At 38.3% G+C, this 24162-nt stretch overlaps 1 protein-coding gene across 1 annotated transcript; it reads left to right on the top strand.

Moving 5' to 3' along the window:
* Positions 1–2148: 2148 nt before the first annotated feature.
* Positions 2149–5841, top strand: smtla (somatolactin alpha). The gene is made up of 5 exons (XM_077541155.1): positions 2149–2182; positions 2325–2518; positions 3989–4102; positions 5115–5294; positions 5522–5841. Exons 1-5 carry the CDS (start codon positions 2176–2178, stop codon positions 5714–5716), a joined length of 690 nt encoding a protein of 229 aa, XP_077397281.1. The 5' UTR covers positions 2149–2175; the 3' UTR covers positions 5717–5841.
* Positions 5842–24162: the final 18321 nt, after the last annotated feature.

Genomic DNA, 24162 nt, shown 5'->3' with positions numbered 1-24162 from the left:
CATTAGGCATTTTTGGGGCCGTACGGTTACAATGGAACCACTGCTCAGAAGTGGTTTTAAAACCATGGCTGGACTTTACATGTGCCCATTTCCTGGTTTTAAAGCCCCTGAGATAGACACCATGTCCTAAAAATACAGTACACATAAATGTATTTTGTAACAACACATGATGAGACTCACTGTTAGTGTCTTTTATGTGTTTTTTTTTAAGTGTTTGTCCCATTCTAAAGTGCATCTCTTTACTTTTCCCTAGATTGGTTTGTGATGTGGTTTCGAAGCAACAAGACTCACCTCAAGGTTTCCAGGTTTGTATCACAAGCTATTATTGGCAGAACAATAAAACTTGTACTCCATGGATGGAAACAAGTAACATTAAAATAATGGTAGCATCTGAAAAAATAAATATATACACCTGCCAAATGACTGCAGGTGGGACAAGAAAGGTGAAGCGGAGAGAATGGTTTAATATGTAAAACGTCATTCGTGAGTGAATAATCCTCAAGTGTGCATATCTTGAAGATTTGTGAATATGCATCATGTGTGATGCAGAATCCAGCAACATAACACCCGCCACATTCGTTGTTCTAATCCCTAGAAAGACGAGAAAGGCCTATCAAGGATTACACAAAAATCTTGTGTTGTTTGAGTCATAATAGAACTCACCTGTCTGGAATGCAAATGGTGGAGCCAAAGAGTACCCATTAAATCTTATGCAAACAGACAAAATATGTCACAAATATATATATTAGGGCTGGGAATCTTTGACTGTCTCACGATTCGATTCGATTGTTTTTTGGGTCTACGATTCGATTCGGAATCGATTTTCGATTCTCGATTCAAACAATATTCGATTCAAAATTATTTGATTGACAAATGATTTCTACTTCAATTTACAGATATGCACAACATTGGCTAATATATATGCATCCATCCATCTATTTTCTGAGCCGCTTTTCCTCACAAGTGTCGCGGGGGTGCTGTAGCCTATCCCAGCTGTCTTCGGGCAGTAGGCGGGGTACGGCCCTGAACTGGTTGCCAGCCAATTGCAGGGAACACAGAGACGAACAACCATCCACACTCACAAGCACACCTAGGGACAATTCGGAGCACCCAATTAACCTGCCATGCATGTCTTTGGAATGTGGGAGGAGACCGGAGTACCTGGAGAAAACCCACGCTGGTACAGGGAGAACATGCAAACTCCACCCAGGAAGGCCGAAATTAAAGTCGGCTTGTTGGGTTTTTTCCTTTAGTTGGGTTGGACATTTGAATTCATTTATTTTTCTAATGGGAAGGGAAAATCTTTCTTAGTGTTTTGGAATGCTGTTGCGATGTTACTGTTGCAGTCAGCACAATAATGCAATAATTTGTCTCAGGTCGATGCCCAGCATGTCTGACTATCCTTTCTAATGGGATGGAAAATCTTACTGTTTTGGAATGTTGTTGCAATGTTACTGTTGCAGTCAGCACAATAATGCAATAATTTGTCTGAGGTTGTTGCCCAGCATGTCTGACTATACATGTAGTTGCCTATACAGTAGTTGCCACTTCGACTTTATGCACCACATGCATTTATGTAGACCTGTTGGAAAAGTGCATATACATGGCCTGCTCTGTCCTTTAATATTCATATGATCAGTTCAGTCATGTAACATGTGCTATATTAATTTTAAAATCATTTTTTTATTCATTTTTCTCATTACAATTAAAATTAAAATATATTTATATTATTAAATATAAAAATGAAATACTCATTTGGGCCTTAGGTTTGTTTATTTATTGTACAATAAATATTTTATGAAAGTAAATCATGTTATCATTATTTTATAATTCTGTATCTAACATGTTCAAAAATTGTACTAAATTGTTTTTATATAATGTTTATTATTGAATTAATCAGATTTCAATTAAAAAATGATGTGATGAAAAAAAATGTTATTTTGCATATTTTACAGAAACATTTGCACTTTAAAAAAAGGTGAACTCATCTACAACTAATCTGGCACTTCTGTCCATTTTAAAACTCAAATGTGGCACTTAAGCTCAAAAGTTTGCCCACCCCTATCCGATGTGACCTTTTCTTGTATTCATGACCTGGTCAGGCTACATAAAAGAGGCTGACCTCTCACTAAAGACCATCACCTGGAAGACCTCAGGGACAGAAGAATTTTCAGGATGAATGGTATTCCCGTACACTTTTAGACCTCGAAAGATTTAGAGCTTGAGCATCACAAACTATAAAGCAAGATTTTCATAACTCCTGGTCCAGTTCTAAAATGGGAGACTTCTGTATTTCACGCTGCATATTTTGTGTTTGTTTTCAGCCATACAGGGAGCTCTATGGGCTGTGTTGTCATGGCCCTGCCTCCTGAGCACCAGTTTCCTGCTCGAGTGTACGGACCAGGACCAGGTCATCCACCCCTACTGTTTATCCATTTCACAGGAGAAGCTTCTGGACAGGGTGATCCAGCATGCCGAGCTCATCTACCGCGTCTCCGAAGAGTCATGTTCTTTGTTTGTAAGTAATGCCAACCTCAGCCGGAAAACAGAAATTCAATATTTGCAGCACAAGTGGGGGCTTCCTTCAGCACAAGAGTATAAATGTGTGCGGGGCATCACAAATGGATACCAACCCATACATCGGCAATAATAACAATAACACATTTGCAACCCTTTATTGTGATATATTAAAAATATACTAGGTATAATGGTATCATAATAATATCCATCAATGTTTTGTACTGTTTGTCATTATTATCACAGGCAAGCTAAAGGGGCAAGAGGCAGTGCACCCTGGACTCGTTGACAGCCAATCAAACGGCAATATTTCACCGTCATTATAATTCAATATGTCAATGTGTGGCATATAAAGGTTTAAATTGATGCATATTAGAGCTGTCAAATGATTACATTTTTTAATCAGATTTAGCACATCTTAGAATTTTGATTAATCATGATTAATCGCTTAACTAAAAAAGCTTTTTATCAACATTTTTTTTGCCTGCCAAATTTAAAGAGCACCTGCTATGTGTTAATTACGCCAACATTTAATATTATAAAGACATCTTTTTACTTGCATAATTTAAATTGGGGGGAAAAAAATTACCTCGATAGTTTGACATGAACAAATATTCTGAATGTTATACACAAACATTTATTAAATGCTTTGTTTTAATGCATGTAGTTGTGTTTATTGCTCAAACACAACCTATGCTACCTTAAACATAAGCAGTCGCTGTCAGATAAGGGCTCATCTGCGTTAATACATGATTAATGCGATATTTTTTGTGATGAATTAATCAGTTAATGCTTTAACTTTTTCATTTTTTTCATTACTTTTTTTCCCTTTATTTCTTATTACCTTTTCATTATTATCATGACCTTTAATTGGCTTGATAGAATAACATGGTCGCAGTATTATTTCCCTACATAAATGCATATAATTTTCTTCTAATGCTCAATATCATTACAAAAAAAAGATATGAACTCGTATGTACGCACACAATCCCAAAAGTTTCAATTAATCTTTCAATAGCTTTGAGAATGGTCTCTATACTGTAACAGAGCTTTACTGAACCAAAATCGCTGAGGTGTTAAATTCATGTTCAGTCATGATGTGCTGTTGTCTTTTCACACCTGAAGATCTTCTTACTTTACCGCCGTGCTTCAAAGTAACCTCTCTTGTGAGCCGCAGTTTTATTGAAAATCAGTGGTGTATTAGAAATGTGATAATAGGCGAGGCTGAAGCTGCGACAGCATTATGAAGCTTGCAAAAAGGTACGCCGTGTACAGTATACTTTATGGAGAGGTGACAGTAAGAGGTTGTCACAAAGAAAAGGTTACATGCCATCTATTGATTGCAGTAGAACATGCTGGAATAGTAGTGAAGATGTTGTAGGTCATTTCTCATTTTCTTTTTAAAAGGACAGACAATTCTGTGTTTATATGTGGCTTCTTTCTCCCACCCCCATGTGTGCATCATGTGCAGGAAGACATATTTGTCCCATATCCGTTGCGGCTTCAGAGGAACCAGGCGGCCTATGCGTGCATTACAAAGGCCATCCCCATTCCAAGCTCCATTGGGGAAGTCCAGCAAATGTCTGTAAGCACAAGCCTCTCTTTTGCTGATGTATTTACGTATGTGTTCTAAACTGTTATTTTAATAACTAGGTGTGTATATGCTTAACGGAACATTCCTGAATTGGTGGACATTTTAGACATGAACATATTTCAAAAACAGAGCATTTATTTAATAATATTTTATTTTGATATATTTTGATTCGTCCTGCTCAACCTTCAGCGGTAGATTTTTTATGACATGTTTTATTTGTCAAGCATGTTACATTGAGATGCCTGAATAAATCCATTACAGTTAAGTCAAATTACATTTTATTTGCATATTATTTTTAGTATTACTCTAACAAGTTCACAAGTAAATTGACTAGGCTGCAAATCAATGCTATTTTATTCCTTGTGAGTACATGCTAGCTGTGTAAGCTGATATAGAGATTGGTCAAGAATAAACATAAATATAATCAAAAATAAAGAAAAACCTTGACATTAATGTATTTTATAACAAAAATAAGAGGGATTGAGTATCACACTGTATTATGGCCAAGTAACTTGTTTCAGTGCGTGATTTAAGGATTATTTGAAGTTTGATGTAGTTCAGTTCCATCCAGGAATGACATATACAGGACTGTCTCAGAAAATTAGAATATTGTGGTAAAGTCCATTATTTTCTGTAATGCAATTAAATAAGCAAAAATGCCATACATTCTGGAATCATTACAATATTGCTGATGTTTTAATATTGCTGATTATGGCATTTTTTTTTTACTTGGTCTGAGGAAATATTCTAATATTTTGCGATAAGATATTTGGCTGAAAATGCCATAATCAGCAATATTAAAACAATAAAAGGCTTGCAATATTTCAGTTGATTAGTAATGAATCCAGAATGTATGGCATTTTTGCTTATTTAATTGCATTACAGAAATTAATGAACTTTACCACAATATTCTAATTTTCTGAGACAGTCCTGTAAACTATAAGATCCAAACGTATCTTTAATTAGTAAATTGTACATCTAGTAAATCCTGCATGTCTTTTAGGACAAATGGTTGCTCCACTCTGTGCTAATGCTGGTCCAGTCATGGATCGAGCCGTTGGTCTACCTACAGACAACACTGGACCGCTATGACGGCGCTCCGGAAATGCTCCTCAACAAGACCAAGTGGGCGTCTGACAAACTTATCAGTCTGGAGCACGGTGTGGTCGTTCTCATCAAAAAGGTAGGTCACGTAAATTGTGTTGTAAAACCTTCATCAAGCGCAATCAGACCCAGAACGATGGTTGGAGACCAAAACTGATTCCATCATAAAGCATTTTTTGAAACACTGTTTAGATTACACATGGAAAATGGATATCAGTGATTTTGTCCACTACTATCTAACACTTTATTTTAAAATCACGATTAGACCAATATTCCCTTGTGATGTGACTGAATATGTCTGTCCAGATGCTGAATGAGGGCCTACTGACAACAAGTTATAGCGAACAAGGCCTGTTCCAATACGACATGCAAACAGACGTGGTGGAATCTGTCATGAGGGACTACATCTTACTCAGCTGCTTCAAGAAAGATTCCCATAAGGTGGCGACATTCCTCAAGCTTCTCAAGTGTAGACAAAACGACAATTATAACTGTGCATGAAAAACAACATAATACGCTTTTAAACTTGGTTTGAACTCCTAGTAGATAGTGTCATGGCAAAACATTGCTTGCTCTGTGTAACATAAAATAGCTGGAATAAATATTTTAAAGACAAAAGAATGTGTGTAGTTTATCTTTGCAAAGAAGCCAGATAAAGTGTCAAGAAGTGATTTTATATTGTTTTTCTATCTGTAGCACTTTGAGATCATGTTGATGAAAAGTGCATTACAAATTGAATTTACTATTATTATTATTATTATTATTATTATTTTCATTATTATTAAGTGCTTGACTTGGTTGGATGTTGTCTAGGTTCACTTCCCACTCAGTGACAGTGTTAACGTGAGTGAGAATGGTTGTGGGTCTTCATGCTCTGCAATTGACAGTCCAGGCCAGGATGTAGTCCACCTTTTGCAAGGTTAGCTGGCATAGGCTTAATCTCACCGTTGAATGCTGAACAGGATAAGTGGTACAACAAATGGATGGATGAAAAACTGTGTATAGTATTCAGTTTTAAAATAGCAGGGACCATACCATTGGCGATACGTTCTCATAAAATGATCCTTTCTTCTACTGTGCTTCATTAAATAATTCTCAACTAAGTTATTATTGTAACCTGGAAAAGCAATCTGAAAAAAAACTGCTTATCATATCCCTTAATTTATTTCTGTTCCCTTTTTCTCAGCTGGAGTTTTATTCTGTCAGGTTTTTGATTATTTCCACGACTCCCTTGAGTATTCAGTGAGAATTAAAAATAATTTAGGTGGTTTCTCTTCCACATTAGTAAAATTAATCACTCTCGTCTGAGACCGAGTTGGATAGAGAATATGTGCTTAAAAAGGTTAATAGTTTAAAATAAAATAAAAAATAAAATAAAAAATAAAAAAAAGGCACATTTTCTTCCCGAGACATACAGTACAGCACATAGCAGCAAAAAAAAAAAAAAAAAAAAAAACGTCTTGAATTTTAGCTTTTAATGCTTTCATTGTAAAGCTGAATAAACCAATAGCTGGACCGTTTCCTCTGTTGGCAATGTCATCTGAGATTCACTCATTTGAATCAAGAGTCAAGACAATTGTCCACCTCGGTGGACAATGAAGAATGATTCTAATCTAGTCCATGAGAACGTTTCATGTCTCAAGTCAGTATTGCAGCATTTCAAGATTTAAAACACTTTAGCAATTTTATTTCTAATCATAATTGTCCAAAACGTAAGCTAAATGTTAGCCTCTGGGGACCCTTTGCCATTCTCTGTAATAGAATGTGTGTTTCAACTGTCACATTCATATAATCAACAGTCAGTCCTGAATAATAATGTGTAATATTGACACAAAAAAAGTGTAATAATGACTACCTCAGGCTTTATTAACTAAATGAAGATCGTGGCTGCCCTTGACAGGTTTATTATAATGACGTCTCCTGCTGTTTAGTTGTTTTAAATACGCCAACAAATATCACGAACTACTTTGGTCATTTTTAAACCTGAAATTGTAATGGTCTAATTATATTTGCTAATTGCAATGTACTGGATGCTTGACATTATGATTAAGGGTGATTCACACCTAGATAAACTTAAACAGTGTACATCCAACATTTTTAACATTTGAGTTGATATTTGAAATGTGATATGACGTGAAAGCAAGCCATGTGTGTGCTTATGCAGGAACGGCTGTTTTAATTAAATAATAAAGATGAGTATTTTCTTATTTATTTACAGTGTATACAAATTACAGGCAACATTATATAGAACCACCTTTTCATTTTGACATCTTGCGCTTACTCTTATTAAGAGCCCCCAGTGTGGTGCATACAACCTGAGATGCTAAAATTGAAACTATGGCTTGGAGGCAAGAAATGCAATTAAGCCTGCATGATGATTTACTTGTTGGTGTATGGGACAAAGAGCATCGGCATTAGCTGGGTGGATATGAAAACAATGTAGCATTTGTTTTCTTTGTAGCCAATGACTCTTGTTAAATGGTGATGTGTATTCAAACAGGGTAACAAAACATATACAGTGGTACCTCGAAATGTTTCATTATTCAGAAACACATAGCAGGTCTGTGCATTTGGAAGCTGCACTTTCAGTGGCGGCGTACTGAACAACACCATTATCACATCAAAATTAAAAATATCTCCACTAACAATCCACAGTCTCCTGCCGCAAATCAGATGTTGCAGTACCCAGATTAGCCTATTGGAGGCAGCAGTGTGCATTTTTTTTTAAAAAACAAAAAAACAAAGAGGAAGAACAAGTAGTAGAAGAAGCTAGGCTAATCGTTACGGAATCTGTAAGGGAATTGCATGATTTCAAATGTTTCTTTTCTTCATTCACAATGTGATTAATCATTCACAATGTGATTAATGATTAATATTAATGACTTCTAGGCTATATTCTACAAACACAAAACACAACCAGTTGCTCCTCTACTGTATTTGTGTTTAGCACTGGCCAGGTTGCTTCGTAATTGGCTCCTCTTCCATTTTGCGTCACATTCATGGCCGAACTTGCTGTTAATCACATACACAGATTTGTAATCAGAAATATTGACAATTGTTAGACCCAGCCATTTTCCGAGGCAGGTCATGGAGGGAAAATCAATCTTGACACGCTTCAGACCGCAGGTTACTTGTTGAAAATAAGCTAAACAGACATCCGACAAATGGACTTTTGCAAGCTTGGATCAGAACGGTAAGAAAATGCTCAAATTCAGACCAATTACCAGTATGCATTTACCCTGCTTTAGATATGACCTTGTCTGAAATAATACTGGAAAAGCCAACATCTGCAAAAGTAGGCTTTTAAGTCTTTTTTTTTTTTTTTTTTAAATCCGACAAGAGTCACTTATGTGGGATAGCAGGATTTCTCTGCCCTCCTGGCAGGAGCAACGGGCCTTGGCAGTGATGCGATGCCCGTAAACAAGATTTTGTGACAGCACAAAAATGTACTCCCACTAAATGGGGACCCTGTGAGTAGCTTATGTAGCCAAATTTGAAGGAATTCAGACTTTTCTCAGATATTCCACGTTTATCTCAGCAGCTCGTCGGCAATAATCGAAAAACATCTTAGCCGGACATTTTTTGAACCAGCGGCTGTGGAACAAACGTGTCCGTTCCCTTTAGGCGAGGAAAAAGAAGGAAAATGCCAGAAGTGGTTCGGCTTAAATCAATGCAATTTCCTGCTCTTCACGTCTGTGGCCAGAGGGAGACTTCTTGGCGTTTTCACTTTTCTGTCTTTGATATACTGTGAGTCTTCACAAGCAGAGGGAGGCAAGTGCTGGAGCATGTATTTGTCTTCCTGCCAATGTGTGTCTGCTTATGTTTTTCTTAGATCAAAAAACAGGACTGAAAATCGTGTGCATTTCCTTCACTTCAGGAAGCACTTTCATTACTTCAAATATAATAATTTCCTTTTCAGTAAGACTCCAAGGATTACCAGTGTGTGTTTGGCTTTCATGTCATTGTTGTCTTTCCCTGAAAGAAAAGATTTGATGAGAGCTTGTACATCCCATGTCGATTGACCTAGCACGGAAGATTCTGACCAATATTCAGGGAACGAGACTGTGGAACAGCAAGTGACACTTCAACTCAGAGATTTGGGATTAACTGTTGATCCTACGCACATTCAGATGTGCTTTTCGCTTCCAACTGGAGGGACACGACCACCGGCAGTTCTGATCAGGTTTGTTGACAGAAAGAAAAAGATTGCTCTTCTGAGAGACCATCACAAGCTTCGTGGGAAACATATCTACATCAACGAAAACCTCACCAAACGAAATGCTGACATCGCCAAAAAGGCTCGACAAATGAGAAAGAATGGACTCATCGAAAGCACGTGGACAAAAGACTGCCGAATTTTTATTCAAACTAAAGATAACTCTGGTCAACTAAAAACACGAATCGTGAAAGGAGCTGAGGAATTGGCAGCGCTTGAGAGACAACAGTAATTCACAATATCACAACAACAACAACAACAACATCACTAATTACCCAAAGCTGGAGTTGTATATGATTATTTGCTGACTTTGCCAAGGCTAACTCTTGTTTATACACCTGCATTGATAACATGTATTGCTGTTCCCGTTTGAATCTAAATATTGTCTGGCTCGAATTCCGTTTGGACATTTGTACTAACAGTCAAGGCTACATGATAAGGCTGTATTGTGGCTCCAATGAATCTGCTGTCAATACGCAAAATGGGGGTTGGTGGTCTGGTTCCTGGAATGCAGCTGGCGTGGGCCGCTCTGCTGGGTGAGCGAGGCTGGGTAGCGCACAGGAGTCATCAGATCCACAACATGCTAGCAACCAGTGGTGTTACCTGACCAGAATCGAGTGCTGAAATTGCTTGAAAGCAATGGGCCGAATGCAAGCCTATCTACTCTTCTGGAAAGCACAACATGTGTGAAAGCTGATCCGAGGTCAGCGAAGACCCTACTGGTGAAAGAGAAGAATTGCGCTTGCCTTGGCTGCTCGCCTGGCGGGGTGGGCCTGCTGGTGGCGTCTGGGGACCGACTCACCAGTGCCAAATGACTGGGACTAGCCACAATCTACACACGGACATTCAAGATGAACTGAGCGAGCAGTGTCTGGGATAGTATGGGATGGATAACTCTAAAAATTAATGACTATTCTAAATAATGTATATGATTGATGCGTTATAGTAATGGGTCGATGGGGACGGGTCTCGAATAAGCTTCGGCTTCTACCCGTCAGCCCTTCTTTCGGATGTCAATGTTGCAAATGATGTGATGTGATTGATGTAAACTGTAATGTGTCCGAAAGGAAAAAACGAATAAACTAAACTAAACTAAACTAACCTATGACCTTTAAGTACAAATGGATCATGATCGGTGTTCTCAATTCACTTTGGGTCCAGATACGCAACACTAACATTTGTCTCCTACTTTTCCACTTACAAAATGGAATAATAGACACCACATAACATTATATATATATATATATATATATATATATATATATATATATATATATATATATATATATATATATATATATATATATATATATATATATATATATATATATATATATATATATATATATATATATATCCAATTTTCCCTTTTGTCATCGGGCACTTACTCTTCCAAAAATCCCCCAGCGTGTTGCATACTTTGTGAGGTGCTTTGTATTGGTTATAATTGGAACGTAACTGCATGGCTTAAAGGCAGGAAATGTAATTAAGTCTGGATGATGATTTACTTGGTGAGTTTGTTGGTGCATGGGACAAAGGGCATTAACATTAGCTGGCATGCTAAATTATTGTTTTATGGCATTTGTTTTCTTTGTAGCCAATGGCTCTTATAGCTTGGCGATGTGCATGTCAAACGGCACACAAAACATTAACAGTTGTACCACGACATGTTTTGTGAATCATAAACCAAAAGTAGGACCATTTGGCTAATCTGACTTAATCCTCCTCCTATTGTCATCATGTGATACATGATTTGGGTTAAGATATTGCTGCAAATGTTACCTTCATAAGATAAATGTGTCTAATACACCCATCCATCCATCCATCCATCCATCCATCCATCCATCCATCCATCCATCCATCCATCCATCCATCCATCCATCCATCCATCCAAGTTCTGTTCCAGTAGCCTAGCCTGAATGCAGCTTCCTGAATTCCCACTGTGCACAAGCAAAGGACAACACTCGGAGCTGCTGCCAAGGCACCTTATCTTTGGCTGGCAGCCTGCAGACAGAAAGAGCGGCAAAGGTGGACTGGTTGATTAAAGATGGCGGCGGAGGTCAAAGGCTATAGGGATGGGAGAAAATGCCTCGCAGGAAACAGATACAATATATATGGATAGCATAACCTCTAAAGTTGAACACTTTAGTTCATGCAACACTGGTTGGCCTGTAATTTGTTCAAATTAAAAAAAATGGAAATACTGTAGTGAAAATAGACATTCTGACATCCAGAGAGTATCAGAAATTCATCTGAAATGTACGTCTGCTGCAACCAGGTCTAAATTTTGGCGCAGGTTGTCTAAGGTGATTTGGGCACTCAGACAGATTCTGAGCTCCACGGAAGTTGTATGTTCTCATAATATGACAACAGTGTACATCAAACTCTGAATCATTGCAGAAATTGATTAATTGACTGCATTATGATTATTATTATTTTTACCATCTTGGGGGGTCACACAAGGACACGAACCATCAGGGTTTAAGGTGGTCTGTACTTGCTCACTTCACAGTGCAGATCTGTGATCTCCCTGGCCAACTTTACATCATCTACTTGCGAAGGTCTGCCAACTGTTGCTTATAAATGTACTTGGCACACTTTGGCCTCCCACTGGATTAGAGCAAATCAGTTTATACTTCCGCCATGTGAAGGACTATCAGTCAGCCTCTCCCGTGTGGCACTTAAAGGGAATGAGAGGAGCTGCTTCGGTCAGTCGATCGGCTTTGTTCACACCCACAATGGTGCAAAAGACCCTTTTTTCAGTGGCATAGGTTGGCAACAATACCAAAACGTAGCCTCACCCACGCCTGTGAGATTTAGATTTAGCACTGCTTTTGCAAACTTTAAGTTCTTCTTACACTTGAGAAGGTTAACCAATACAAAACATAAAAGCAATAAAACAGTAGGCTACCTTAATTTGACATTTAAATATCTGAATGAAGGTCCGCTTTTGTTTACTTCAAGTTTATTTCTCAAAAACCCTTGTTGAGGCTTCTCATTATTTTAACTGTGAAAAAAAATCCAATGAAAACACATGTATACTTATGAGTTAATCCTTTTTTTAAGGTTATCAACAGATGATTGAATTGATTGGTTCTCATGTCATCATGTATGATGGTGGTTTGAACCACAAAGCTCTGTGCAATTTCCAAATATTATTTGTTCTAAAAAAAATGTGTGTGGCATTTGGCCTATTATGGTCCACTGTTCAAACATTTGTCGTATTAGAACCTGCTTACTTGTGTTTCCACTTCCTCTGGTATTCTGAATGAGTGAAAATGTCTCCAATCCTCTGTGGTGAACATGCTTTTGGCTCCTTTGTTTTTGCTTTGGCCCGTTCAAGAACAAAACCATGTGTGCCAATTGGTGACTTTTAAAAGGTGACTATCTAATTAAAGGTACAAAAAAAAAAAGGTTACGTTTGGCAGACGGATGATCCACAGGTTCCATCTGGTTGAAAGTGATAAGGCTGATTTATTTGTCTTTTTCCGATTGGCCGCCGATGCCTTTGTGTTGTTTGTTTTGCTTTTGCTTGACATTGAAACATAACTTGACATGAAATTGATTTGGAGGGGCGAGCAAGATTGAAAGTTCACCGTTTGGAGCCGGCACAAAGCTTCACATTGATTCATTGTTTATTGCACAAGAGGGATCCCCGTCAAAGGCTGTGGGAAGGACACGTTCGACTACTTCTTCAAGGACACAAAGAAATCAAATGAATGAGGCAGAGTTGGTCCATTTAATGCCGACAGCCTTGTGAGCTTTGACTTGATACTGCAGTTGTGTGTCAACGCGCTGTATGTGCTCTTTGTGCTATGTTTGTGAATCAAGTGATAGAGCCAAACTTTAAATCAGTTATCACAGAGTGTTTTAGTTTTTTAACATATTACATCACATTAGCGGTTATCTTACTTTTGTATGTCTGTTAAACTATATGAGATGTTGTTTTGACATAACATTAATGTGGAGAAGCACAGTGGTAAAGTGGTTAGCAGGGACTGGGACAAAAAAAATTACACTAGCGTTTTTGCTCTTATAATTAGTGTCATACAAGTGACTAGTAATTTATGTATGTATTCCCCGAAGGAATGGATTTAGCCATTATCCCAAACCAAACCCTAATTACTGTGGTGAGGTGTGTATAGATGTTTACTCACTTGGTGGATAGCATCTTGCTTTGGGTGATAATTTAAAAATGCTTGCATTTGAGCAGCCTAAGAAAAGGAAACAATTTATAGTCTTTGCTCCAAGGATTCCGCAGGTATCATCAAATCTATTGTAGTGTTTTTTAATGCTGTTTTTAATGCAACTTAAAACTAATTTAATGCAAACGTTGTACTCCATATACTGTTTATATATTAGGTCTGTCAGTCATTTACAATTTTTTATTATAATTAATCACATGATTTCGATAGTTAACTGGCGATTAATCGTAACTTAATCACATAGTTCATTTCTAAATGTGCAATAAAAATCTTTTCAAGTTTGTCATACTCATACTGTCTCATACTGTCATTAACATAAAAGTGGACAAATATGGTTACTAAATACATATAATGGTTGTATCTTTTACTTCATTGATACAGTAATTTTACAGCAAGTAATTCATGACAGTACAGTTAACATTTACATTTAAAATTAGGTAATTTTGAGGTATGTTTTCTGCCACTCGGTGGCATGAGTGTTTCATGTTGGATGTTGGTGACTGGAACAGTACAGTTTTCTTTTCAAATTCAGAATAATTGGTATTTTGAACATGAAGCAATTCATGGACTCCAGGCCAATTTTTTCATTGTAAATTAAATCTAATGAACTCTACCGTCCCCATATTTCTATCACATTTATTATTGCTAAATTGTGTTGGAGTGTCTCCTTTGCACAATGTTTTATGTAAAATAAAATATGAACAACAGTTGTATTTATTTTTTTATGCCTCTCAAGTAATTTTTAAGGCCATTTAAGGCCTTAATGTTAGGGAATTCCATTTAATTACTTTTCATGATTTTTAATGTTCTCAATTGCTATCTCAACAGCAGGTAAGGAGAGATGATTGCAATTTATTAAGTGATTATAATTGGAAAAGCCTCATAGTCATACATGACACCAACCAATTGCTTCCCTGTATATATTTATGCTGTTTGTTAATTGCATAATGTGTATTGTTATGTATACAGTACATTTTCAATGCAATTTTATTTACACAGCTCTTTTCACACATGAAATACAAGTCAAAATGCTTTCCAAAATGCTTTCTACCCCCACCCCCCAGAGTACACATGCACACGTCACTGTAATAATGGCATGATCTAAGAGCCAGAAGCGGGATACATCAACCCAAGGAGCCGATCACAGGCCGCAGTCAAAGGTCACAAGGTCAGAGCCTCGAGTGCAGTGGTGCAGCAAGTGCCACGCACGTTGACTGAGGACCCCATCAGCTTGTGAGCTCTGTGAACATGTGTGATGTCATCGTATTTCATTCGTAAATATGACAACAGTGTCCATAGAACTCTCTGAATTTTGTAGAAATCAAATCAGGGAACACCCTGGCCAACTTGGCTTCATCCACCCGTGCTTCCATGTTGAGTTTTGACTCTAGGTTCACTTTGATTGAGATACACACGCACACACCATCAAAAGACCAGAAAGGTCATTGAAAAAAATCTCAAGTGTCCCACCGCTTTTCCTCCACCACGGGAGGTCGCTTAAATCCCGTACGATCACTGAGCTGCACTCACATGGAGCACATCCTTGGGAAATTACCGCCCGATAGTAAAAGTGAAACTGAAAAAACAAGAATATCATTCTTTTGAATTTACTTTGGCAGGAGAAGAAAAGAAAAGCCAGTGAATGCAGGCCTCTTGGAAACAATTAAAGACAACATATTCGTTCTCATGTTTAACTTTTATTCTTCTCCTCATCATTTTTTTATACACAATTTTTGACTGTGAAGATCATTTTATTTACAGAGCTACTGATATTAGATATAGAGATATTCTTTGAAGCTTTATATGTTGGAGGAATCTATTCAAGGCTGTATTTAGGTAATACGAAAATGGGAAAATGAAACTTTAATGGACCACGGAATATTTTTTTTAATCCTCTATATGGTGCTCTTTGTTTAATGATGCAGTGGAAATTTAATAAATTTCCATTGCACTAGCCATGACCATTAAACCAAGAGCTCATAATTTGAGTGATTTTTGCAGACCAAGAATACAGTATGCCTGTGATTTTTGTTATGTCGTCTGTCTACTTGTGTTGCCACATCATTTGTGTTAATGTATCTGTTGTTTAAAGGGTTATTAAAAACTAATAGATAGATAGATAGATAGATAGATAGATAGATAGATAGATAGATAGATAGATAGATAGATAGATAGATAGATAGATAGATAGATAGATACTTTTTTAATAACCCCATAATTGGAATAGATTTATCATATCTAAATGGGGAAGGAAAAGTAATAATGCTCATGATTGATTGACACCTGTCATACTGACAGTAGTGTTTTGCAAAATAATACATTTTGTGTACTAAATTTGTGATCGTGTCAATCAAACATTGATGTCTTTGTAAAGATAGACATGCCAAGCAGCAAAGTTGTGCTGACAGAGACATAGTAGTAACCAGATGTAGCCACTAGATGGCAGCTATAAGCCTCTAATGTAGACTGTCATACCCTTTTAGAAACACTGTACTGTGCTCTAGTGGAAATGAAATGGAAAATGTAGTGCGTACTGTCTCCTTCAGTGTGGCTCTGCTTGATGTCATGTGCAGATGCACGGATGCACATTGGGGTATGTTGCCTGTCCCGTGCAATCACTTCAACAGATTCTAGTATTATTCCATCCTTTTCTCTGCAGATGATTGTGCATATGCTGTGTCTCACTGGACAAAGACAAAGTTAACGGTCAGACGAGAATGTGATCTACGATAGGAACAACTATAAACAAGAGTTTTGCGATCACTTCAAGAAAGCCTTTAGGGAGAGGGAAGGGAGTATGGAATTATAGCTAATGTAGCGTAACGTTTGTGAGGATAATACGGTAATAACAATAGTAATAAAAGCCTACAAATAGTTAATATGTCTCATAACTCAGAGCTTTACAGGGAAATAAAAATGACCATTTTGCAGTCCAGGGGAAGGTTCACGTTAAGTCGAATGGATGTGAAACAGATGGTGTGATGGTGTTGAGACTATTGAATAGATACGCTCATCACATATCCGTTACAAACACTAGCCGGGGCCTGTAAATTTACCTTTATGTGGCTGTTCACACTGACTTTACTTAGGTTGAAATCTTCTGTCCATGAAATCAAGGTCATTGCTTTGACCTTGTCGTACGTATTTTGCCCAGTATAGAGCATCTGTCATTGGCTAACCCAATTTTGTCCTCTGGAATCGATATGTACCTCCATACTGTCAACAGTATCATACTCATGAAACAAATCCATTTTATTATTAGTGATGAAGTTTTTATCATATCATAGATAGAGGTGCTGGTTATTTGCGACCCCAAAGGGGGAAAAATTTCCTTTAAACCCCACCAGTGGTCACAAATTGAAAATACTATTCCATAATAGTTTGCCTGTCATGGATTTTTTTTTTTTTTATTTATGGTTCTCTATTAATTGCTTTATTGAATACTTGCTGGGTTGAGCTCATTTAGCTGTTTTGTTGTATTCATTTATTAACTAATTAACTCATTTGCTCCCAATAACGTGTAAATACGTTTTTTTTTGTTTTAAGTGTCCCAAAGACGTATTTATATGTTTTTTTTTATTTTTTATGCTAGGCTTCTTATGCAGCCTCTCAATTGCAAAGAACTGTTGCAGATATGGTAGTTATTACACAAACGGCCAGCAGGTGGCAGCAGAGCAAAGGAGATCAACCTGGGCCATGTAGAAAAAAAGCTCAATTACTTATAATTTGAAATACATTTGTGAAAACTGATGAAACTTAGCTCTCTTCTAATGCTAATTGCTGCAAAACAGAAACAGAAAGAAAATTTTTTTTTTCCTGATGAAAGAAGATACTTTCATCTTTCTTTTGATAGATTCCAGGCTTTTATAGCAATAGAACACAATATTCTGTGGGCCTTGCAAAATCAGTCAAAATCCAGTAAAACAGCTGGGAGCGAACGGGATAGCTTCTGTGAAAATGGCTGGGAGTGAATGAGTTAATTATACACATAGGGTTCAGATAATGGATGGATACATCCATCCATCCATTTTCTTGACCGCTTATTCCTCACAAGGGTCGCGGGGGCTGCTGGCGCCTATCTCAGCTGGCTCTGGGCAGTAGGCGGGGGACACCCTGGACTGGTTGCCAACCAATCGCAGGGCACACAGAGACGAACAACCATCCACACTCACACGCACACGCACACCTAGGGACAATTCGGAGTGCCCAATTAACCTGCCATGCATGTCTTTGGAATGTGGGAGGAGACCGGAGTACCCGGAGAAGACCCACGCGGGCACGGGGAGAACATGCAAACTCCACCCAGGAAGGTCCGAGCCTGGACTCGAACCGGAGACCTCAGAACTGGGAAGCGGACGTGCTAACCACTCGACTACCGTGCCGCCCGGATGGATACATACATATTATAATATTCATACATATTTACATTTGTTTTATTGTATTTAATTTATTTATGTTCATTATATTTACTAATCAACTGTTTGTGTTTTTGCTTGACAACTTCTTTCTTATTCCTTCCTTCCTTCCTTCCTTCCTTCCTTCCTTCCTTCCTTCCTTCCTTCCGCGTTGTTTCAATTTGTGCTAATTTTTTCTTTCTCTTACACACTTGATAAACCCTTAGGTGTGATTTCAATAGGTTTCTGCTACCTATCAACGTTTTTGTTTTTTTCTGGTAAGCCTTCCTTCCCTCCCTCCTTCCTTCCTTCCTTCTTTTCACATTACTGTATGTCATGCTGCTTTTTAAGTGGGACCTCGTGCAAACACAAAGCAAAACACTGCGTTCTTGTTTAGGGCAGGGCACGCTCTCTGTGCGACCACTCCCTGGGTTTAATCGCCACGGAGTCCTTTTCCATTTGTAATTGCTGATAAACACGGTTGGCTGATTGGGGGCAGCGATTGTGTGGAGCATAGCGGGCAGTATCTGGCATCGGCCTAATTGTCACAAACAATCTGCCTCATTTCACGACGAGAGGGCGATTTCGCCGAGCACACTTGAGGGGCAAAGCGTTTATGAGTGGGGCCATTTGGGACCGCTTTCAAGTGTTTTCCAACGCTCCTCCACAAATGATTCCACTCTGAAGCAGCCTGTGTTTTGGGATGCTCTTTAAACAGTTGTTGTCGCTCACGATAAACAGCTTCAATTTGGAATTGTTATGATTTATTGTCACAGAGATGAAGGGGAATGTGATGCAGTATGACAGCCAAAAAGGAATGTTTGATGTTGTTTTCCCAGAACACTTGTCTAAGCTATTTTTAAAATCACTTGAGATGGTTCTTCTGTAACTCATTTTTAACATTTAGAGTCTGATACTCTGACAGGCTGACTTCAATATCTTTTCATCCATTTTCTATACAGTAGTGCTTGTCCTTAATGGGTTCGCGGGTGAGCAAGTCTATCCTAAGATGACTTTGGATGAGTAGTCGGGTACACCCTGGACTGGTCTCCAGCCATTTGTAGGGCACATGCAGTACGGATAAACAACTCCCACACACATTTAAGGCTCTATTTTTGTAGATGTGTTGTCTAATTTAGCGTGTTGCACCCATGATGTGCCCTTGGTGTTCAGTCAGACTGAGTGCAGTTGATGTTACGCACCAGACACTTTGGTGACAGAAAGAAAACTACCTTTTAGACCAGGTGAAACTAGGTCTAAGTTATGGCGCAGCATGATTTTGGTAGATTTTGATTGAGGCGCAGGCAGACAGATTCTGAGCTCCGCAGATACGGGATGTGTGATGGATGGAACAGAATTGAACCCTCTGAAAAATTGCATCCATTGACTACATTATTATCATAACCATATTATCATTGTCTTGCAGCACATTTCATAACTAGGCCTCACAACGACAAATGAGGTAGGTTGAAGGTGATTACACTATGGCCTTGTTCGGTCTTTATACCATGTGGTATTCAAGCAGTGAAACCCCAAACCACCCACTGTCCCACCCCTTCTCTACATGACCCAAGAGGAAATGACCCAACTTAGAGAGGAAGTGCTGCAAGTTGACCAGTAGCTGTCTACTGGGAGGTGTTTTTGGTATTCTGTGTGTATTAAATAGTTTCAGAAAGGCTTTGGTTTGTATTGCTGCCACAGTTTTCAAGCAGTTTGGGTCAGGAAACAGCTGTTGAGGTTAAGGAAGAAGTAAAAGTCTGCACATACTGTACAACCGTTGAGGATTACCCAGCCCACATCAGTCAAACACTGCATGAAAATGGGACTTTCCATTACTAGAAAACCATATGGTATTAAATGTCATGTTCACATTATGGCACTTTTTGTCTTCTCTACTGGATTTTGTAATTGTTTGCTGGTTGTCACTTCTCTCATCAACCTTGCCCTGTGGCTGTATCAGCCAATCAGTTCCCAGACTGCCCTTAGTTCTTGTTTTGGTTTGGTTAATTACCACCACAAAGTGTGAAAATACACACAATGATTTCTCCACAGAAAATATTTTTCCTTCCCCAAACCAGAATTCTCTTGTAGTACATAAATTGGCCTATGAGAGGCAGCATGGTGCCACAGGGCATCTAGAAATTGCTGTCCACCTTATCATTTTGGGGTAACTGTGCCTTTAAGAAACCCTCCGTGTTTCAGTAACATTAGCATTTTTAGTTTTTGTTTTGTGATGCCTCAAACGGTGTATAGTTGCAGAGTATGTTTGTATTTCATAATTAATTCACCATATTCTATGTGTATTTCAATGTTGTCAGTTTAACATGTCCACCCTGTCATAGTGTAATATCCATTGATATGAAACCAGCTCAGGGTGCACCCCGCCTACTGCCCGAAGCCGGTTGGGATAGGCTCCAGCACCCCTTTGACCCTTGTGAGGAGTAAGCATTAAGAAAACGGATGGATGGATGAAATTTGTAATGTTTATTTTTTTAACAGTACACAGTCAGCTTGCTAACTGAATCATGTGGCTAAATTACCTGCTTGCAGTTAATTGACAACAATATAAATTTCTAACAGCAAATCAATACAAGGAATATGAATGCCAATGAAAAATCTTAAGTTTGTTGAGTGAGCTGCAGGATATTTAATATTGACTCAGTCTCCACTGATCCAGAATCAGAAATGGTTCTGCTCCATCATTTTGCATCATATTCCATGAACCAGTAAGTGGCCTGCTACCATTCGGAAACACACAATCACAAATGTGTCACTCTGTTCTCTTTCTTTTGTTGAAAGAATGTATTTTCTTTCTTTTGCCAGCTGAAGTACTGACAAACAAACACACCAGTTTCACAATTAGTTCCAAGTTGATTTAGTTTGTCTGCATCTGTACTTTGTTATGATTTGTTTTTAACTTGTCGTCAAACTTTTTTTTTTCTTCACCCAAATCTGTTCTACTCTTCATCCTTTTAAAAGTATTCTATCAGCCAGGTAATTAATTTGGATGCACATCTTCCACCCATCAATCTTGACACATACTGTCACGTTTTGTCAATCTTGTCAAAATTGTGATTAATTTATAATATATTAATTTTATTTTTAGTTTGTCTGCTTGCTCTGAAGAACAGACACATCACTGCAAAGCAAAGGCTTCTTTGTGGTTTTACACACTCCAGATGTATCCACTAATTCAACCCATAAAGCGTGTGTGGCATTAAATGTGAAAGATGTTGGCAACATCGATATTTACATGAATTGGTCACAGCCGCGCTGCAGCCTGAATTTAATTCCTTTTCTCGATTCCCTCTCCAGACCTGTCGACCCTTGGGAAGTCTGTGCCTGCAGAGGCAGGTTGGAATGGGGTTGAATTCATGTCACATGCACACGCGTTATCCAAGTGTTGTCTATCTAATGCAATATGTTCCTCACTCTACGGGAGCATTGGAAGTTTGTATGAATTCAAGACAATACACAGTGAAAATGCTTATGTCGATACATTTTACTAGACCTATTTTGTTAAAAAAAAATTGATTGATGTAATGCTTTGTTATGTCAGGAAGCCCATGAGTCATAGTTTGCACGCCGATTAATATCCGACTATTACGCTTGAGTAAGCTCATTGTTTTGTTTTGTTTGTTTTTAATTACATTACTCATGGCTTTGAAAAACTTTGGGGAGATGACGTAACAACAGTTTTAGTTAATTATTAAAGCCTTTTCTGTTTCTTGTTGGGGTCTCAGCTCAAGCACAACATTTTATGGGAACATCTGATGGTGGCGACGTGTCCATAACATTGTAATCAATGACAGCGTAATAAATAAGCAATTTTTGTTTGTTAATTAAATTAGCAGTTGAATATGATTATTAGGGATGTTCGATACCCCTTTTTTTTCAGACCGATAGCGATACTCAGACCCTCAGTACTTACCGATACCGATACCAACTGCCGATACCAGTAGTACATTTTGACAATTTTTGAAAGAACAACTTAGCCCAGTCAAAACTGTTTACTCCATATTAGCAGTTCCATGCTTCCATATTATATTGCAATTTGGTATAATAGAAATTCTTATTATGCAGTGTTTGATAACTCTAACAAGATGATTTTGGCCTTTCGAGGTTTCCGACAGTTTTCTTTTTCCCTTTTTCTCTCCCTGTTTACTAAACATTGTTTGAATTTTTTTTAAACTTTAAAATGTCTTTAAAGCTGCTTACCTATTGCTGCAATAAAGTTATATTTTATTTTATTTTATTTTATTTTTTTGCAAGGTAATAACACTCAACATCAGTCTGCACTTGCTCATTGCTGGGTATGGCGTTACTCAACTGCAATTGTGTCTGGGTTGTGTATAAACTGTATTTACAGTTTCACAAGTAATCAGATTTGAACATTTATTTTGTAGGATTGTTTGAACTGTTGGGCAGCACTGGTTAGCACGTCCGCCTCCCAGTACTGAGGACTCGGGTTCGAGTCCAGGCCTTCCTGGGTGGAGTTTGCATGTTCTCCCCGTGCCTGCGTGGGTCTTCTCCGGGTACTCCGGTCTCCTCCCACATTGCAAAGACATGCATGGCAGGTTAATTGGGCGCTCCGACTTCTCCCTAGGTGTGCTTGTGGGTGTGGATTGTTGTTCGTCTCTGTGTGCCCTGCGATTGGCTGGCAACCAGTCCAGGGTGTACTACTACTGCCCAGAGCCAGCTGAGATAGGCTCCAGCACCCCCCGCGACCCTTTTGAGTGGTAATAATAAGCGGTCAAGAAAATGGATGGAGGAATAGATGTTTGAACTGTTTGCATGAACTAGTGCAGCTCTCACAATCTTCACAACACAAATGTTCATATACATTTTTGCACGTCAAAAAGTTAAGTCTGAGGTGATCAGTATGTGCTAGAAAAGTAGTCCAAGTCGAATAAGCAGGTAACAGGGGAAGTTCCATCGGGACTGAAGTTGGTCGGGAGACCGGTGAAAGATGTTGTAACCCCCCCCCCCCCCCCCCCCCCCCCCCCCCTCACATCCTTGACCTCGACGTACCACCCCTTGTAAAATTCCACGTGAGCAAATGCAACAAGAGAGACACCACAAAAACAAACACCAAATTCCCCATCGGCTCATTAAACATTTCATGCCAGATCCATTTAGGACTCTCGTATATTACCGCCGATGTTGTTTCTTGAGCTGGGGAAATATCATTATTGCTCAATAGCTGATAACAGTTAATGTGTTGCACTTTTTAATCATCATCTGACATTAACTGGAAGCAGCTGGTCGCGGCATTTATAGAATGGTCTGAAATTTCATTATATCGCTTTTCCAGCTGCTGGAGAGAGCAGCATCTGGCAGGCAGCCTGTTTTCGCTTGAAAAGCATATCCCCCTTCCCTTTGCCTATATATAAATGTATAGTTTGTATTATATGGTGTTATGTGTATGTGGCGCTACAGTAAAGCTCACACTGCATAAACAAAGAAGCATCTCTGGTTGATAACATTTACCATAAAGGCAATGTGGTCGAAGCTTCATAATTGATTATTAACATCATGTTCTATTGTATTGATTAATCATGTCTTGAAACAATTGAAGCAAAATGAAGTGCACTATTTGGCCACAACCAACAAAGGCACTGTGGTAATATCATTTAAAAAAAAAAAAAAAAAAAAAAAAAAAAAAGCACGCCAGTCGACAGCGCAATTTATGGATTTGTGTTTCTTTGTTGTGAATTATATAGCCAGTCTGAGACTTAACTTGGAAGCTCCCTTAAAGCCCCCCCGCTCCCATTTTATGGAAAACAGTTACTTGAAATTTTATTCAAACGCACAATTCCCACATGCTTTAGCCATTGTAGATGGTTTAGTCTTGAATATTTTACATATGAAGTGGAAAACCTCATGGTGAAGAGGCACAAAGGATCCATAACTCCTACCTGAGATTCAACCTTGGTAATGCTATTTGTTTTGTATCTCTCAAACTAATAGTGTCAAGGTGATGATATGACATGACATAATAATGTTTTGTGTTTGTGGAAAAGGAATTAAGCGTAACAAGCCACCTGTTTTTATCCATCTCGCGAGGCGGCCATTTTGCTCCTTGTTGCCAACTGACAAGGACATCACAGTGCCTAACCTGTAAATGTCACA

The sequence above is a fragment of the Festucalex cinctus genome, chromosome 13, assembly GCF_051991245.1.
Source record: "Festucalex cinctus isolate MCC-2025b chromosome 13, RoL_Fcin_1.0, whole genome shotgun sequence".
NCBI classification, from domain to species: domain Eukaryota; kingdom Metazoa; phylum Chordata; class Actinopteri; order Syngnathiformes; family Syngnathidae; genus Festucalex; species Festucalex cinctus.
This window is presented reverse-complemented; position numbering and strand designations above follow the sequence as displayed.

What these genes read in the sequence shown, in the direction of transcription:
- smtla (XM_077541155.1), top strand. An exon ending in AAGAGTCATGTTCTTTGTTT is followed by an intron (nt 2,519 to 3,988) that starts GTAAGTAATGCC and finishes CATCATGTGCAG; the next exon opens with GAAGACATATTTGTCCCATA. An exon ending in TGGTCGTTCTCATCAAAAAG is followed by an intron (nt 5,295 to 5,521) that starts GTAGGTCACGTA and finishes ATGTCTGTCCAG; the next exon opens with ATGCTGAATGAGGGCCTACT.